Source organism: Trachymyrmex septentrionalis, unplaced genomic scaffold, assembly GCF_001594115.1.
Source record: "Trachymyrmex septentrionalis isolate Tsep2-gDNA-1 unplaced genomic scaffold, Tsep1.0 scaffold79, whole genome shotgun sequence".
NCBI lineage: Eukaryota > Metazoa > Arthropoda > Insecta > Hymenoptera > Formicidae > Trachymyrmex > Trachymyrmex septentrionalis.
Window position 1 is genome coordinate 238,437 of NW_017305977.1, and position 19,283 is coordinate 257,719.

The window sequence follows — 19,283 nt, forward strand, 5'->3', positions numbered from 1 at the left end:
TATTCTGGATAACATTTGTCAAAATCAAGACCATTGGAAATTATTCCTCTTATTTTCATTTTTGCACTAAAAATTCATTTTTATATGAAAATTTTAGATTCATTTAGATATGAAAATAAGAGGTATAATCTCCAACGGTCTTGATTTTGACAAATGTTATCAAGAGGTTTTAGCCATTGGTCGGACACCTTGCGTAATGCTAATGCCGGCGGTACTGTAACTTTCATATCTTATAACTCGAAAAGTATTTTACTGAAAAATAACTTTATTATAGTGTTTTGAAAAGCTCTTGACACCAGTTATTAGATTCTGGAATTAAAAGTACCGTATTCCATTTAAAAAAATCGATGTGATCTTGACCTGATCTTGGCGATGCCATCCAAGATCAAACTGATAAGATTAATAAATAGATCTTTTTAAACCGTACTTTTGTCTGAACACTTTTACGATTGAACCTTATCCTGTGAAGATAAAAGGGTAGTACGGGTGGTCTAAAACATCTGGTATATACAGGATGATCCATTTAAACCATCTGGAATATATCGCATATTTTTGATAATATAAAAAAAAGTTTCAAATGAAAGCGGAACGGTTTTTTGGTCGGAAATTATTTTGGTCATGTTTTTTTTCCTAGGTGAAAGCGCCAAAAATATAGGTCATCTCTACTTTTTTAAACATAATTGTATGATTCTTTTTACACAATATGGTTCTTCAATTATTCTGCATATAAAAGTATTAAGGTAGTGATATCAAAAAACTAATAATTTACGAGATATTTTACATTTATTCTGGCACATATTGATATAAAATGTTAAATAATTTGCTTATTTAAAAAATTATCCATTTCGCATACGTATTTTTTTAAAGCAATTATGTGTTTTATTTACACCAATTAACTCATCTTATTATTCTGTTCATAAAAGTATTAAGGTACGATTATAAAAAAATTAATAGTTTACGAGTTATTTAACATTTTATATCAATATGTGCCAGAATAAAGTATAAAGAAAATAAAAAAATAAATAAATATAAAGAAAAAAAATTAAAAAAATATCTCGTAAACTATTTTTTTTATATCACTGCTTTAATACTTGTATATGGAGAATAATTAAAGAAATCATTGTGTAAAAAAAATTATGCAATTTCATTTAAAAAAGTGAAGGTGACCTTCATATCTCGCCTCCATCTAGAAAAAAAAAACAAAAAGACATCAAAACATGTCGCCTTAGAAACCATTCTACTTTCATTTAAAACATTTTTTTATATCATCAAAAATAAATGATATATTCCAAATGGTCGGTTTAAGTGGACCACTCTTGTATATACAGGGTATCCGGGAAATCGCCCGTAATACTTCGAGAAGTGATTCGGGATCCAAAAAGAATTTTTATGTAATTTATTTTTCATAATTACAAATATAATTTATTTCATAATGTTTTAACATAAATAACTATATTTCGGACTATTTTGGCATTATCCAGGATGTACCACATGGAGGCATATTCCGCTTGGCATCCTTCTAGTAAAGTAAAAAAAATTTTTAAATAAAAAAAAGAGGAATGCTTTGGGTAATAAAGTAGTTCGAAATGTAGTTATTTATGTTAAAACACTAATGAAATAAATTATGATTGTAATTATGAAAAATAACTTTCAATTTTTTAAACATAAAAGTACTTATAACTCGGAAATGATTTATTTTCGGGTCTATAGTTATATAGTTTTTTTTTCTTTCTTTTTGGTTCCAAATCATTTTCCGAAGTATTGCGGGCGATTTTCTGAACATCCTGTATATTAACATATATTATATATTAACTACATTATAAAGATAATATTAATATTTTTAAATATTAATTATTTTTATTTAATTACAGCGAATCTTAGTGTTTAAATATTTTTTGTGTTTTATATATACATTTATACACTTATCTGATCCCGCAAACTGTATGCCGAAATTTTTTTCGTCTTCAAATCATAAGCAGAACCAGAGTAGTAATATCATTTTATTAAATTGACAAGCAATTTAATTTTTTATAGTAATAAGTATAAACAATTCTTATAAAGCATCTTTATAAGAATATTAATAATTCTAAAAATTCAATTATCAAGATTCGGTATAATACCCGTCCCGGAAAGTCAAGAGAGTTCTAAGTTCAGATCCTAATTAAGGCAACATTTTTCGCAATACGTTATTCGCAGATTTTAAGTTCACTAACATTTGATTATTTTTATAAAGATGCTTATTAGCATAAAAAAAATATTAAATTGTGCTTATCAATTTAATAAAGTAATATTACTATTCTAGTTCCGATAGCGTTTCAACACCGAAAAAGATTTCGGTGCGCAATTTGCAGAATTACATATATATATTGTATATATTAATTCATACAGAAAATATTTAAGCATTAAGATCCGCTTTGACCAAATATAGGAATTTTCGTTAGAATTTTTAATTAGATTTATTATCATCGATCTCTAAATTTATATCATATTTTTAATTATCTTTATTTTGCCTTACATCTCTAGTAGATATATTTTAAATATTATTCAACTATAACCTATGTATTAAATTAAATTAAATTGATATTGAACGTTTAATAAGAAATTTATTATCAAAATTAAATAACGTAATAACAAACAATTAGCTAAAAAATCGCTACACTCGCTCTTTAAACAGGAAAGGCAGCGTACAATATATTAAATTTATATTTAAATGAATGTTTTGACATAATTTTAATCAATATTAATTGGAAATGAAAGATAAGCGAGACCATAAAAAATGGTCTGAAAAATATTAGAAGTAACTTGCAGAATAATTGCAATTTAATAAAAAAATAATTTTATCTTCACTTTTATTTCTACAAGTGAAGATAAAATCGTTAGCTGAATGAAAAAACAGAGTTAAGCAACATGTATTCTGTATGTCTCGTAAATCTAGTCCGAGATAAATTTTCTTCCTGCAATAGCAAACTGATAATAGATATACAAACTGTATAGATACATAAATTTATTATCTTATAATGCATTTAATACACATATTACACATCTCGAAATACACATGTTACAATCTTTTTGCCTGTCATGTTGATATTCTGTTGATATAAAGTCAATTCTGTAAAATCACCCGACAGTCTTCGATTCTGCTGATAATTTTGACTGGTTAATTTAACGAAATTTCTTGTTCTCTCTTGGCGAAGCAGCAAAGGCCAACCAAGCCCGCTGCAGCCACCTCAAGCTCTTCTTCCCCCAGACCTGGGCAAAATTCTCCACCAGAACAGGTAAAAATTGTATTGAAAGTTGAAAAGGAAATTACGACACAGCTACAGTTCCTGCAGTGCGCCGCCGCTGCTGTCGTTTCTTTGTGCTTTTTTTATTCTGTCTGTTTTTGCACACCATGTCATCCTCCCCCAAACCCTTCATTTGTTTTACCCTACCGTTGTACCATGTTGTAGCATGTCTTTTTTTATTTTTATTTTTTCGACATTATATTTCTTAGCTAGCATTTATTATGTTTATATGCGTCGAAATTATAATATTCATGTTAGGAGGATGTTGGCACAGTGTTCATTTCAATAGAGCAACAGAGAAGCCTTCAGAACTCCTATTTACTAAGTAGATGTTGTGCTAGATCTGTAGGTTTGGATATATGTTTGTATATGATATGTGTGCGTCCTTGTCATATTGTTGTAACGTGGTTAAGGTGCAAGAATATGATTCGTTGCTATCTATTACATGACACGTCGAATGACATATACGACTGCTCAGGACAAATGAACTGCAGCTTCACTGAGAAATTGCAGCGCTTCTTACACATTAACACGAACTATCATAACGCATTCATAGAACAACATCATACAATTTGGACATACGTATTACATCCATGCATTTTTCACAAGATTCTTTGCAAACTAAAGCATTTTTTAGCATTTGAAAGATCAGTGATTTCATTCACGTTGACTGTCATCAGTTGTCTATGCGAAAACCGACACGCTTCGATCGATTATCAACTACGTGTCTTTACCTTACAGGATGACAACGAAGGTCCAGTGACCAAAAGTATTCGCCTAACGGCAGCTCTCATTCTTAGAAACCTAGTCATATACTCAACACACGGTAGAAGGTAAGCATTTTCGCTCTTCTGTCTTTCGCTGTTTTATCTTATTATTTAATTCTTGTGTCATATGCGATTTGTCTGGCGATTATTCATGAATTATTTGCAGGCATCTTAGAGCGTACGAGCCCCACTTGGCAGGCGTGGCATTAAGCAATGTCGAATCATCGAGAACAATCGCACAAGTTCTTTACGATATGAACGACCAGAGTAGCAGTAGCCATAGGTGACCTCTTGAAACAGGCCTCTAAAAGCTCTTTTAATCTTGTGAGCAGCGATCAACTTACATTATTTCGAATTATACGAAAAGAGAGCGGGAGCGCATAAGTTTATAGTCACTTGCCGTGTTAATACATTCACATGGATGTATATACATGCATGCATGTATGGGTGCGTGCGTGTGTGCGTGAGTGAGGTGTGCCCATGCAGTTTGAAGGATTGGAATTAGAGAAGAATGATATCGAGGATAAATGTTCCATATATAGAAAAAAGAGGCCTATAAACTTACTAGGCAAATCATTTTGCCAATTTAGATTATGATATAAACTGTAACTATAGTGAAATACAAAACAAAGACAGTTAAGTCAAATATGTAAAAGTGATAATGAGTTTGTGCGTGCGTGCGTGCGTGCGTGCGTGCGTGCGTATTTGCGTGCATGCGAGAGCGAAAGAGAGAAAGTATATGTGTATTTGTGTGTATGATGAGGCATGAAAGAGGAAAAAGAGTGAGTGAATGAATGAGAGAAAGAAAATATTGTGGCACGAGAGAGGGGGGGGGGGAAAAAAAAAGGGGGGGGGGAGAGAAGATATTTCAGATTTAATATTAATATTTATTTTCTCAACAAGAAATGTGGAAAAAGTGTTTTTAGTAAACGTGTACAAAAAAAGAACGAAGAAGATACTTTATGGACGTTATAGTTAATTATAATCAATATATTATAATTAATATTATATTATTCTATTATTAATTATTGTATGTTTGTTTTTTTCGTAAATCACCAAGGACCTAGGATATAAAGAAAAAAAAAACGAAACCTTTTTATGAGATGTATTTGTTAGGAACTTATGTTTTGCTTATAATTGCATATTGCAATTACATGGCTATATTATCTTTCTTTGTTTTATTATTAACTAATCTAACTATCGACAGAAATTAGTAAGACATAACAGTACATACATGCTAGCGAGTTCGTCATTTACAGCAAAACATTCATATCACTGCATTAATCTAACGACGTCTAGTTTAGATCAGTTTTAGCTCGATGACTCCTAGCTATTCGACTTCTACAATGTGTCAGGATACTTGGAGAACAATTTTTTACGCTCTCTGAATAATGCGGCATGTTATTAAACAACTTTATAAAATAACTTTGTCATTAGCGTGTGATTTCCAATCAAAAATATCTTGCAAAAAAGAAATCCAAAAAAGAAAATCAATAACAATATTGCTAAACGAGTTACGAGTAAGTAAGCAAAAAGGGACGTCTACAGTATATGGAGGTCTATGTCATGAAGCCTCTGAAATTGATAAATTCATTCAGAATTTGATGAAACCTAATGTCCAATTTTCACTTTTGGTCTAACGTCCAAATTTCTCTTTTTTTATCAGCAAGAAAAGTCGGAAAAATCATGTTTGAAGTGTGTGTTTTCTAAATTTAATCGATTTTGGCTGTATTTCTTACGATTTATTAACGATTAATTTGTTGAAGGCTACGATATTTAAAAATTGCTTTATGTTTTAGATTTTAAAGATTGCGGAATTCAGATCCAATATTCGATGTTTGAAATTCAAAATGGCGAGTCCAATATGGAGAATTGAAAGTGGAAAGTAAATGAATTTTTATGAAAACGGTATCCTGAGGTTTTTGAACTCGCTGAATTCAAATATAATATCAGAATCAAAATTCAATATGGCGAGGACCGAAAAAGATTAATAATCTCTTCTTTATTATAGTAGAATAGACACTACCACTCTCGCTCTTTGCCGAATCTAGAAATAACCAATGAACTGGTGGCGAGGATATATTCCCATTTTGATTCTTTTCGATTCGCCATATTTAATTTTGAAATTCTAAGAGCATATTTCATTCAGCAAGCTCAAAAATCTCAATACTTATTTTCATAAAATCCCATCTACTTTTCACTTTAATCTACCATATTGAATTATACCGCCATTTTAGATTTTGAAAATCTAACATTAGATCTGAATTCGACGACTGACATATTTTATATAAAATAGTTTTACGTTTAAATATCCTAGTTTTCAACAAATTAATCATTGATAAATTGTAAATAGTAACAGCCAAGATCGATTGGATTTGAAAAATTTTAAGTATTTTTCTCACTTTTCCTGGCGATAAAAAAGTGGAATTTGGTATTGGGAGCAATAGATTTCATATCATACTATCATTTAAATGAATTTATTGATTTCAGATGTTACATTTCCAAGACAACTCCTATATATCTATATACTCCTATATATGTGGGCATTCCTTTTTCGAACGAATATTCTTTAAGATATTTAAATTTAAAGGGCCTAACGATCTTATACTTTACATGATAATCATAATATTGGCCTCTTTTTTTCTTTTTCTTTCTTCGATTTAATTCAAAAGTTTCATTGATATTTGTGAATGAAATTACAATTATATTTTTTTTCATGGCAAACCTTTAGCTCTTGCCTGATGCAAACGTATCACATTTCGAATATCTCAATTAAACATAATTTAAATGAATAAATTTATGCAACATAGACAAACTTTATTGTGATATTGTGTAAAATGTAATATAACCATGCAACGCATAATGACAAAGTTGTCTTTTGACGTAACTCTAATATTGTTTACTTTTAAACAAAGTTTGCTCTGGAAAATTTCTGTAGAATTTTTATTTATATTATATGTATGCGAAAAAAGGTATTATTAAAAAGATATTAATTCTCTGAGTCTTAAATAAAATCGATTAAAAGAATTGTTTATTATTTGGCTAAATTGGAAAGCTCGATATGTAATTTATGTAAAATGAATTTTTATTTTATTTTGAAACGGTTTAAAGCGTTTAAGTGATGACAAGTATTTTATGTTCTCAAACATTTACTACTTCGCAAAAAACGTAGATTGCATTTATCATTTATTGAGTTTATTGAAACACCACTACATTAAATAAAAAAATAAGAGTAAGCTGATCATATTAAAATTTATATATATATGTGTACATATATGTATTTATATATACGTATACATACATATATAAAGACATATACATATTTGTACATAATACCTGTATTTCATTCATGATGTTAAAACCTCTGTGTAAATTTCTTAAGATTGTAAGTTTAATGCGTCTTTAAGAGAAACAAAGTAAAAGATTCTTGTATTATAATAGATTGTGACAAGACATAGAAGTTGCAAGAAACGGATTTTTGTAATTATTTAACTGGTTCGGTGAGAAAAAAAACAATTAAAGAACGGTTTCGTCTTATATTACAAAACGGCCGTTTAAGAATAGATATAAAAAGTATGATAATGGACCCTGTGCGAGCCTCTATTATGTATTTTATATATAAATATATAAAAACAAGTTTAATAGCGCTGAACGTTTTTAGGAGGACGAAAATCTTGTGAGAGGCTTTTTATTTTTATTATTTGTAATTATACCTAGTTTACATGTTCACCGTTTCGTACGATCATCGAGATCATAAATAAACATCAGTGTAAAGGAATAAAAGAACGATATAATAAATTACTAAATACTGAAGGAGAATATGGGAAAAATATATAGCGTGATTATTTGTTCTTTCTCTCCATCATATATATATATAATTGTGAACAATACAAAACCTTTTTCGTCTACAATCATCTATACGTACGTACATTACAAAATTATTTGAGTATAACAATTATTCATTTATGAAAGAAATTTTCACTCATCTTCAAACTGCTGTATCTCTTGTTCTATTCATAGTACAAAGCTCATTAAAAACTTATTTTGTAGGAAATTTCAGCAGCAATAAAAAAAGTTCTCTTGTCATTTTTCAATATCTCTTTTCGTTTTTCGATTAAAACTCGAAAACGAAAAGAGATATCGAAAAATGACAAGAGAACTTTTTTTATACTGAACCAAAAAAACAAGAGAACCAAAAAAAAAACTTTATTGCTTAATTGCTTCCAAGTGTCCCTCTTAATGTTGTAGCACTTTTAAATTTAGTTTTTTTTTATATCTCAAACTGTCGATTAAAACAATAAAATATCTGTAAATAATTTCTTTTTAAAACCTCTGATGACTGGCCTACTGGGGAATCGCTGGAAAATAAACTAAAAGTCTGAAAATGTGCACAAATTTTATTTTATTTTAATGTTATTTATAGTCTTAACATAAAAATTAATTTCATATTTATTTTCTTACTTATTCTCCGAGATACTAGCCTGATTAATATCACTTTTCAATTCCATCAAATAACATAAAGAAATCGTCTTAAAAATTGAAAACTAAAAAAATTTTTATTTCAATTTCAAATTACACGTAGGCAAATAAAAATAATTTTACATAAACTGAAATACATAAATCGAACTATATATTCAGCTGTCAATCTATATAATAAAATAATACTAATTTTCGAATTTTAAATTTTATAAGTTTTGTCACGTTTTCGTTATTTTAAACCATTGTGCATTAGTCGGACACATTTTGGATAATGTTGACAGTATTGTAACTTTCAAGCCTTATAACTCGAAAAATACTTTATGAAAAATAACTTTATTGTGATGTTTTGAAAAGCTCTTGACATCAGCTTAGATTCTGAAATCAAAAATAGAATATGCCGTTCAAAAAAATCGATGTGACCTTGATCTTTGGCGACGCCATCCAAGGTCAAACTGATAAGATCAGTAAATCGATCTTTTTGAATTCTACGCATATTTTGTCTGAACACTTCTCTGTAAAACTTATATTTTCCGAAATATTCAGGTGTCCCGATCTTTTTGGTCGAGTACACTGTATGACATTATCTTTGCTATTTATTTCCAAAGGCTTGTCCACATAGCATTAATTGTTAATTAAAATTAATCGTATTGTTCTTAATTTTTTATTTACATATAAAATTACATATAAAAAATTTTGTAAAATCTGTAAAGTGCAGATTAAACTGCTAGAAGTCGACTTTTCTGTTCTCTTATTTTCTTCTCAATGTATCTAACAATCTCATGCCTGTTTCTATGTAGTTTAATAACTAAAGCTAATTTAAAATCTCAGCTTGACTCTTCTTTTTCTAGTTCTAAAAATGAGAAAAAAATCAAGAGTAAGTTGAAAGATTAAAGTTAATCTACATTGGCTGGAGGAACAGACATCATTGTAATTTCTTATCATACAGCCGGTATACTTACAATCCTTAAAACAATATCTTTTTAAGTTATTCTTGATTAAATTTCTATAACAATTTCGTTTGCTTTTAACTGATTATTTTCGAAATACATTGTATAATGTGATTGTGGCATGTAAATTTACATAATTCGGGATACATATGTTCGATTTCGAAATATGAATTATAATATATAAAGTAAATATTGTTCAATTTTCTTTATTCTATCAATCGTCAGCTGCAGATAACAGAGCATCTTTATTAAGTTTTTGCTTATATTATGTATATGAATATCCGACGATTGACAGTAATGCAGGATGACACAGCGCGCTTAGTCAGCGTGTCTCTCATAAGACATAGTAGTTTATTAGTTTACCCAAATTTCAACAGGTAGTTTATATTATTTTAAGGTTCCTGAGTAGTCAGCCTATATTGAATCGTGATGTTGGAAGTGAGAAATGACACGTTAATTTTTGTTATGTACCATTTGTAGAGATGTAAAATTACAAATTCAATTTGACAATTACTTATGGTAAAATGGTAATTTTGATAAAATTTGTTTTTTATAGTTTTATGGCATAAATAGGTCTTTCACATTAATGCATAATATAAAATAATATTCTTCTAATATTCTCATCGAGGATATAAAAAACGCTGATAGAATAATAATAGGACTATTCACTAAATCTAAACGTAAAATCTAATCGATGTTGAAATCCGTTTTCAATATGTGGTTCCCTAGAGATTTGATACAGTCAGGGTTGGGTTAGTTTTAACTTAAGTTAAAAAATTCAAGTTAATGTTTTTTAAAATTAAATTAAGTTAAAATTAATGGTTTACAAAATTAATAAAATGAAGTTAAAAGTTGAAGGAATAAAAAATTAACTTATATACTAATAAAAGTTAAGTTAACCCTTATGTGGCCAACCAAGAAATCTTGTACCGGGGCCAACCGAGGTACCCGGGTACCTCTATACAAATTTATGGCTAAAAACGTGCTGTAGCCTTAGTTATCTTTATCTATTTGATGGATATTGATTTATTTACCTGGTTGGCCTGGGGAGGTACTTTTTTTGAAACTCGAAATTTTTTGTGAAAATAAATAAAAAAAAAACTTTCTAATGCATAATTTTATAGGAAATCGGTCAAATAATGGGGATCCGAGACGATTTTAGCCAATATTTTTAAGAAAAAAAGTTATTCAACAAAATGTGCGACCATAGGTACCCGGGTACCTGGTTGGCCACACACACACACACACACACACACACACACACACACACACACACACACAGTAGGGTTAAGATTGAGTTAATTTAAGTTTTAAAAAGGTAAATTTTGAAAACAATTATTTTTGAGATCAGAATGTTCTAATTTTTCTTAAAATGAGATTACTTAATTTAAATAATACTTACAATATAGATTATTAAGTAAATTTAATTTTTTTATATATAAGTTATTTATATATAATAAAAATCACAGCAAAGGTGTTTTTGTCAAAATCTTGCGAGAGAGAAGAGTATATATTTGCATTATCTCTCTTTAACCTTTATCTAATTTTCTTTAACGTCTAAAACGATTGCTCACGCATGTTTACGACTACATCGATTAGATATTTGTTATAAAAAATTAAAAATGAGTGGATGTGCAGTACTTTTTACAACAATTCTTTATCTTAGGCTCATTTCATATTTATGTTGCTGAAATATAATATTTATGACACCTAAAATTAGTGTGATTCAAATGTAAGCGAGAATTGACAAAACTTAATGAGCCAATGAGAGTGAATGTGGCAGAGTAAACAGTGCACTGCTATGCTCGAGATCTCGGGTCCGATTCCCGGTAAAACCAAAATATTTTGAAGATCAAGATATAATTATAATAGACTCTAAAGAAAAAATCTAAAAAATAATAAAATTTGAGCTAGCACTAGTTATTAGTGTGTATTTTATACTATTTATTCAAATAAATAATAAAGCGTATATGTTTCGACCTACAGTTAAGGTCCTCTTCAGTATAAAGAAAATTAATTAAATATAAATATTAAATACTAATTACATAATGATAGCGCATACAAATATAAACTATTAAAATACAAAAACTGTGGTGATAATGTCCGAATTAATCTTGGTCATAAAATTACTAAGTTTACTAAAAAAGAAAGCAATTTTTTTTTGTTTTGAATCGAAAGACCAAAAAGAATTAAAAAATATTTTTAATTGCTAACATAAAGTTTTCCACGTAAAATATAATAAAATAAACTTATTATACATGATTGTCAAGATTGAACTGTTTCTATAAAGTTTTTTGTTCTATTAGACTGTTCTATTTACTACTGTAAACACAAATATAAATAAATTAAAAAGTTAATATAAATGATGGTTAATATCAAAATTTAGTTTACTTACATGAAACTAAATTAAGAGTTATTAGACACGACATGTTTAGTAGACGGATGTAAAATTGAGAAAAACAGTGGATAACAGAACATGTACTTACAATGACGATAAGTATAATAAATAGCAAAGAATAAACGATATAGATTGGAAGCATTATGTCTCTGAAAATAAATCTATATGTAAAAGATCGAGAGAAAATGTATCGTTTTGTAGATTCAGGCCTAGTTTTTGTTTTTTAATATGTATCATCTCTGATAACAGTCTTTTATATAAAATCTGTTCTTTGTCTAAAATATGTACATTATCCCAATCAAATTCATAAAATAAGTCCATATGTCCTATACCTATGGTATATTGTGTGATAACCGAATGTTGGGTCTGTTGATATGATTCCTATGTTCATTTATGCGCGTTTTAAGGCATCTGCTTGTTTATCCAATATACGAGGTATCACAATCCTTACAGTCAATCTTATATATTATACTATATTAGGAAGATTGGGATAACACATCTTTCTAGACTTTAAATTATTAAGCTTATTTATGCTTCCATATGTATAAAAGGTACATGTTTTACGAAATTCCTAATTTTATTAGAAATGTTAGGAATAAATGGTATAGAAAACAATTTTTTGTTGTTTTTTTTTTGAGTTGTCAATTTTTTATCAGCAACAAAATCATCAATATGATTAAAAAGATCAAATTTTTTGTAAAGTTCTTTTTTAATAGTTGAAAATATCAAACTTAGATAACTATTATTTGAAAATATTTTCATATACTCGTTTTCTTCTCGGAAGGAAGCGGCTACCCATCGAGAGTATCCTTGCCAAGAACACTTCTCTAAAAAAAACTTCGTCATTCGGAATCGACGTTAAACTAGGTCGGATAGGTTCCATATGAACTGTGTACGAACAGCATGCGCAAATATGAGAGAAATCATCACGCTCGGACATGAGTAACAGGACTAAAGAATGAGCCAATAAAAACTGGCTAGTGTACGGCATGACTCTTATTATTATAGAGTCTAAATTAATTCTCTACTGTTTAAAATTTTATAGAAAAAAATATAAAGAGAAATAGAAAAATTTTTTATTTAAAAAAATTAATAAATTCAAGTTTAAAAGTAACTAATTTAAGTTAAATTAATGTATTTAAAATTAATTAAATTAAGTTAAAAATCATTAACTTTTTTTCAACTTTTAACGTTTTAATTAGTTGCTACCACTCAACCCAGGATACAGTGATCAAAAAATAGAAAGCGGTGCAAATTTAAAATTTCAGTATTTTTTTTTACACAATTCCTTGTTTTATATTTTAAAATCTAGCTATTTACTGAATTATTTAAAATTGTTCTACATTTTTGTTTAGATATTTCGACATTAGTACAATTACAAAAAGATTATTTTTTTATGTATAATTGTGTCTTTGTTTTTAGTCCGGATCTACAATAGATTTTTAAGCCTCAAGCCATAAGAAAGACAAATCACAGTCGATTATTCTTACATTCGAATTAATTGGTCAATTTCCTATGGCTTAAGGCTTAAATCACCTATTGTAGATCCGGTCTTCTCTAAAGCTTCTCTAAGACTTTTCATACGCAGCACGCTGCGGCAGCAATAGCTATTGGTTAAAAATTTTAAATGAGATAATGCACTTCCGCGACAAAATACATTTGCCGCATCTTATTGAAGTTCAACCGAATGAACAACGAACAGCAAAGAATTCGAAGCCGAAAAAGTCTGCAATATTTGCAAAAAATGTGAAAATTGAGTACATTTATAATGAGTACATACAATGAGTATATTTTTATTAAGATTTTAAGTGATGGGGATATTCTAAATTCTCTAAAGAATTATCTGAAATGATAGTTGTCCTAATTGTAACTGCACTAACAGTTGCTATATAATCACAAGTTTTTAGCTTTTTAAGTTTTCCATATTAATTTTCGAGCTGAGCAAATAAAAGACACATATTTGAAGTTAAACTTTAATATATATACTGTTACTATTATTTCTTTTCATGCGTAGCAAATGCAGCGGAAGCAATTATGAAAAATTGGCATTTTAATAAAAACTGTTTTTAAGGCTTCTGAGTAATCACTATAGCCATACTGAATCGTGACGTCAGAAGCGAGAAATGACACGTTCATTTTTATTACGTGCCATTTATAAAGGAAGACAATTTGGATAAAACAAAATGATGAGATTGCTTTAAAACATTTATAAAAATGGATGAAAACTATGCTTATTTCTTCGACAGTCAGTCATCGATTCAATATAGCTGTGATGATTACTCAGGAGCCTTAACAGTCTAGTCGCTAAAATAGCAAGCACACACACAAATAAATGAAAGTTTGATAAGTTTAAAACTCAGTAAAAAATCGGTTCCCTCAGTAAAAAATCGGTTTTAATAATTAAAATAGTAAATATATAATATAAAAGAGTTACAAATTAAGCAGGATGTTTTATGCTAATAACTTTTATCAAGAAATCTATATTGATGATATGGTAGATAATGTTTAACAAAGAAATCAATGGAATTAACAAAGGAAATATCATTAGCAGCTACTCACTCACAAATAAACAATATTTTAATTATTTTTAATTCAATACAATGAAAATGCAATTCACTTTGTAACGATGCGCCCCCCGCCTCCAGCATTCCTAGAGATTCTAAAAGTAAAGATCGGCCAAAGCCCGGCATGTTGTAAAACTGGAAATCATGTAATCTTAGAAATGCGCGCCAATATATCAACGCCAATTTCGATGAATTTTGACAGCAAATTAGTGTCGCTTCAATTACTTTCATATTCGCTTCTCTCACTCTCACATCTGTTTTCACAACAATGGCGGAACTAATCACGGATCGAGTCGGTATTGGCCGATCTCTACTTTTAGGAACACTAAACATCTTGTTTAATTTAGAATAATAATATAATGTGCACCGGTATCAACCAAAGTCACATGGAGACAGCCGAATATCACCAATCACTGCCCTTCGTGAGAGATCGCATACAGACATGCACGTGGAAGTACCGATCCGCGAACTGAACCGAAGTATAACGAAACCGCGGCGCTTGTAAAATTTACCGAGTATAAAAGATAACTTATTTTATATTAGAACGGCTTTTTGCTTGGTATCCTGCCTACGATTCAGATCCCGCAAGCCCGCTAGCAATTCTAAATTGCTACGCGAGCATCCTGCCGAGAATTCGGCCGACGAATTCTGGGGATGAAGCGTATTTTGTCTCCATTGGGCGTTCTCAACACCGTTCGAAACCGGTTTCTGCTGAATAGACGAGACAAGGGAGTAGAGTGTGCTTTGCCTCCGTTGGAGTGTTATCCGCCTCTGTTGAGTATTCTCAACTATCAACTCGATTGCGAAATACACTTGCACTATAGTGCGCCATATTTATGAACCAAAAGAAATACTATACGAATACTATACGAACGCTTAATTTGTGTATCTTTTAGTCTAACATAGGCTGTTTCGTTGTCGAAGTGTTAGTGCAGAAAAGTGCATGAAAGTATGTGTTACGTCCGCCCGACTCTTTTCTTTCATAGAGATCTGGAATTCGTCGAAATACTAAAATTTTATCTTCTTTCCTTTTTTTTCTACACTAAAAACTAAAACAAGGAATCCGGTATCTCCTCGTGAATGTCGCTCCGAGATAAATTAATAATAAATACGTATGGAAAGCGTCCGGCCAAGAGACCGGTCAAGTCGCGAACGATTATCGCGAATCCGTAATTACAAAAATCTAAGAAACGGCACGCGACGTTCAGGTGTTTCAGATTCTGGATGGTCTCGTGGCGATGATGCATGCGCGCCTTCTTGACGCACGAAACGTGCGTTTTCCCATAAATCTTAAGATCATAAAATTTTGAAGGACACTTTCCTATACTACAGATTTCTGTCAACCTTCCCTCTCCCAGCCTTTCCTCCCCCAAAATCTTGACCAATCCAAGAGCAAAGGAAAATCCTACTATCAGCTAACGAAATCTATTCCACCAATTCGAATTTGAGTAATCTGGGGCGATTAGTATAAAAATCACGGTTCCGCGGCTCTCGTCGCTAATTTTTCTCCAAGTTTACTCAAACTACACTTGTCGTGCGATTTTCTTCTAAGTTTCGAGAAGTCGTCGCGATATTCAAAAAGTTCCACCCGATTTTCTCGCCAGTAGAATCAGTGCGTCTATTAGAATCGACGGCATTCTCAATGCATCTCAAAATCTACGGCGTTCCTTGATTGGGGGAGTTCGACGAAGCTGAGCCACAGCATATTATGACCGACGCCACCTTTTCCGCGTTTTTGGGCCATCCTACATATCGCCATCTCAGTAAGTTTTCAATTTATTATATTACATTGGGTGGTCCCTCCCCTTCTTTCCCTTCTTTTTTTTCTCTTCTTTTTGGGACCTCACTTTAAAGATAAAAATTTTAGTGCAGCCCGTTCGCGCCGTTCGTTCGCCCCTCGTCGCCGTCGCCTAACGTGAACCAGTCGATTGCGCCGACTCGCTGCCCGTGCCCGAGTTAACAACGCGATAAATCCGCGAGATCAATCTACAATTCAGTCATCAGTCCGGGAACAGATTCCGGCCGTACAGTTTCCCCTTACAACTCTCTCCCCACCACTTGAAATTTCTTACTCTCCTATCTCCAATCTCCAGTATTCCCCGCTGATTTTCCCCCGCATTCACCATCACCACCCCCGATTACTCAATTTCCCGTCTCCGATACCATCCCCTCAATCCCATACATCCAATCCGAGGCTACTCTCCTGCTGGGCACCTTCCTCTCCTTTTTCATGATGCCCAGCAGTTATTAGAATACATGACCTATTTTATCCCCTCCAACGACGACCAGGTAATTGTGAGGATCGCAGGATCCGATGGCCTGTTTTCGGTCCCTATACGAGTATTATCTCTTATCCTCCTCGAGCCTTTTTCTCTCCAACCCTATGATCCTACGCAGTATTAATTTTTCCTTCCTCCTCTCAAATTTTCCCTATCCGAAATAACATCCGCATTCCGAGACTCTTTACACACGCACGCACGCACGCACGCACGCACGCACATACACACACTTACACATGTATAAATCTGTACACATAATTTAGATTATCAAAATTGTATTATTCTTATTATATTTATTTTCTTTTTATTTCTATTCAAAAATGTATGATTAATATTGTTTTTTTTATATTATACTATTATTAAATTAACTCCCCAGTAGTCTTTGTTCAAATATAACCTCTCCTCGTATTCTTAAGTTCTCGCGCGATTGCACTTCGCCCTCTCCCCGGTCACTTGGATTAAGTTCCATGACCGAAAGTCAGGGCATACGGCCGTACTGGCGCAGTTGGCGTTAAAGTGCGTCCTCCCGGTACACTGACCCAGTCTGGGGCCTTTAATTTAAAAGTGTCGGCTCGTGTGTCCGTTTAGCGGAGCACGAGCAGAGGTTTCCGTTTCGTCCTCCGTTCGACCCCCGGCTCGTTAGGAATCTCAGGACGAAGTGAAGTGCCTCCCGGTTTGCGTCAGTCCTTCCCCATGGCTCCCTTGCGGTTCGGAGCCTGGACACGACCAAATCGGTTCCTTGTTACGTTCACTCCCTCAGCTTCGCATGCGCGCGGAGCTTGGACGTAACATATGTATTATTCATATATAGATTTTGAGGCTTATTAAGCATTCATAATCGTTCATTCATTTCCTAATTCTTTATACACTAATGTTATTGTTGCTTTTGCGTGTTTATTTTTGTGACGAACGTAGTAACCTGACATTGTAAGTACTATCATCAGTGATGATACTCTTGACCGTCTCTCTGAACATCAATTTTCAAGTTTCGAACAAGCGAGCTGCACAAGCGAACGAGCAAGCTAACCGTAAAATGCAAGCAATACATATACGTAAGTATAAAACATCGTGTGAATAATCATGGTGGAATTAGATAAGGTATTGTATTGCGCATAAATACACGGCGGCATGATCAATAAAAAATCGCCCTTGCTAGTACGACTTTCATAAAAAATAAATAAAAATAATCATATATACAATATATATACAGAGTGTCTCGTAAGATGGGTTGGGCCATATTGAGGGCGGGGAATGAATCAAAGAAAACAAAAAAATTTTATATATCATTCTGATATATTTTGAGATACTTGCTATAGTTTTCAAATTAGAAAAGGAACCGTCTAAGCTAATATACGGTTAAGTCGCTCCGCGCGAATTCGTAGGACGGCCCACACTCGAGCGGCAGCGGCGGCGGTGTACAGGGAGGGGAAAGAAGCGCTCGTTGTCTGGCACAGCTTGACATGGCGGTCCTATGTGTTTCGCTTTAATCCATTCTCCGCCCTCAATGTGGCCCCGACCCATCTTACGAGACACCCTGTATATATAAACTATTAAACTAACAACAAATTAAACTAAAAACTGATAAAAACTAAATAATAATATATAAAAACTCGAAAACATAAAATCGAATCATCAAACGTTACATTCATGTCAATTGCAAATAGGGACGCCATTATTTTGCTACTGCGCATTTTCGGGCATATAACACCTTGTCTAATTCCACCATAGGTTTGTTCACGTCGTATGCTTCAACATGCTTTTACTTCCTCCAACTCGTAGCTCCTACTCACTCAAACACGCTCGTTAGAGCGGTAGGAACATGTTGAAGCATATTGGAGTATGCAACGCAAACAAACCTAATGTAAATAGTGCATATGGTGCAGTTCCGCCATTTTGACGCAATCAAACTCAAAAACCCATTGTGGTACTTTAGGAATCTAGTGACTTTAGAAATTCATAATTGAAGCCACTCGCGTTGAATTCTCAGCGATCGAAAACGGCGAAAACTCGCAATATATCTGCGGAAATTGATAATAGCAATTATTGTAATAACTCATTATCGCCGATTCCGTGTATATACATATTAAACTGCTAAAAAAAAAAAAATTTTTTTTTATTAATTAGTTATTTAGCTCAAAAGCTTCCATTTTGCCAAAAGAACACCCATAAATTTTTATCAAAAAATATTAAGAATTAGATGTAGTGAACAATTTTTTAATCAAAGTTTCGATTTTCTTTGATACATGTTTAATTTGCAAAAATGGCTTAATCCGGATTTCAAATGTGGTACTGTATGTTTTTTTAATCGCTGAAGATGATGCTATAATTTATTTATAGTCATCCTACAATATACGCCTTAAGCAATTATTATTATTATTAATATTATTAGGCGTTAGGAACTCGAAAGCTCATTGCCGCAAATACCAAATCCCGCCACTGTTCCCGTCCCTGAGCCAGATCCCTCCATTTGTGACCCTCGTACCCCATTTCGTTAAGGTCCATTCTAATATTTTCTTCCCATCTACGTCTTGGTCTACCCAATGGTCTTTTCCCATCCGGTTTACC

General features: G+C 31.8%; 1 protein-coding gene across 8 annotated transcripts in view; it reads left to right on the plus strand.

Moving 5' to 3' along the window:
- LOC108754319 (AT-rich interactive domain-containing protein 2) overlaps positions 1-4,873 on the plus strand; it is a 110,864-nt gene extending 105,991 nt beyond the window's left edge. For 5 of the 8 annotated variants that reach the window (XM_018496535.1, XM_018496538.1, XM_018496539.1 and 2 more), the window contains 3 exons: positions 3,195-3,275; positions 4,026-4,117; positions 4,218-4,873. In XM_018496535.1, the coding sequence (XP_018352037.1) occupies positions 3,195-3,275; positions 4,026-4,117; positions 4,218-4,338 (294 nt within the window). In that variant the 3' untranslated portion in view covers positions 4,339-4,873. The remainder of the gene's footprint in view (positions 1-3,194; positions 3,276-4,025; positions 4,118-4,217) is intronic. The other 3 variants (XM_018496536.1, XM_018496542.1, XM_018496537.1) reach the window with 2 other exon arrangements.
- Positions 4,874-19,283: the final 14,410 nt, after the last annotated feature.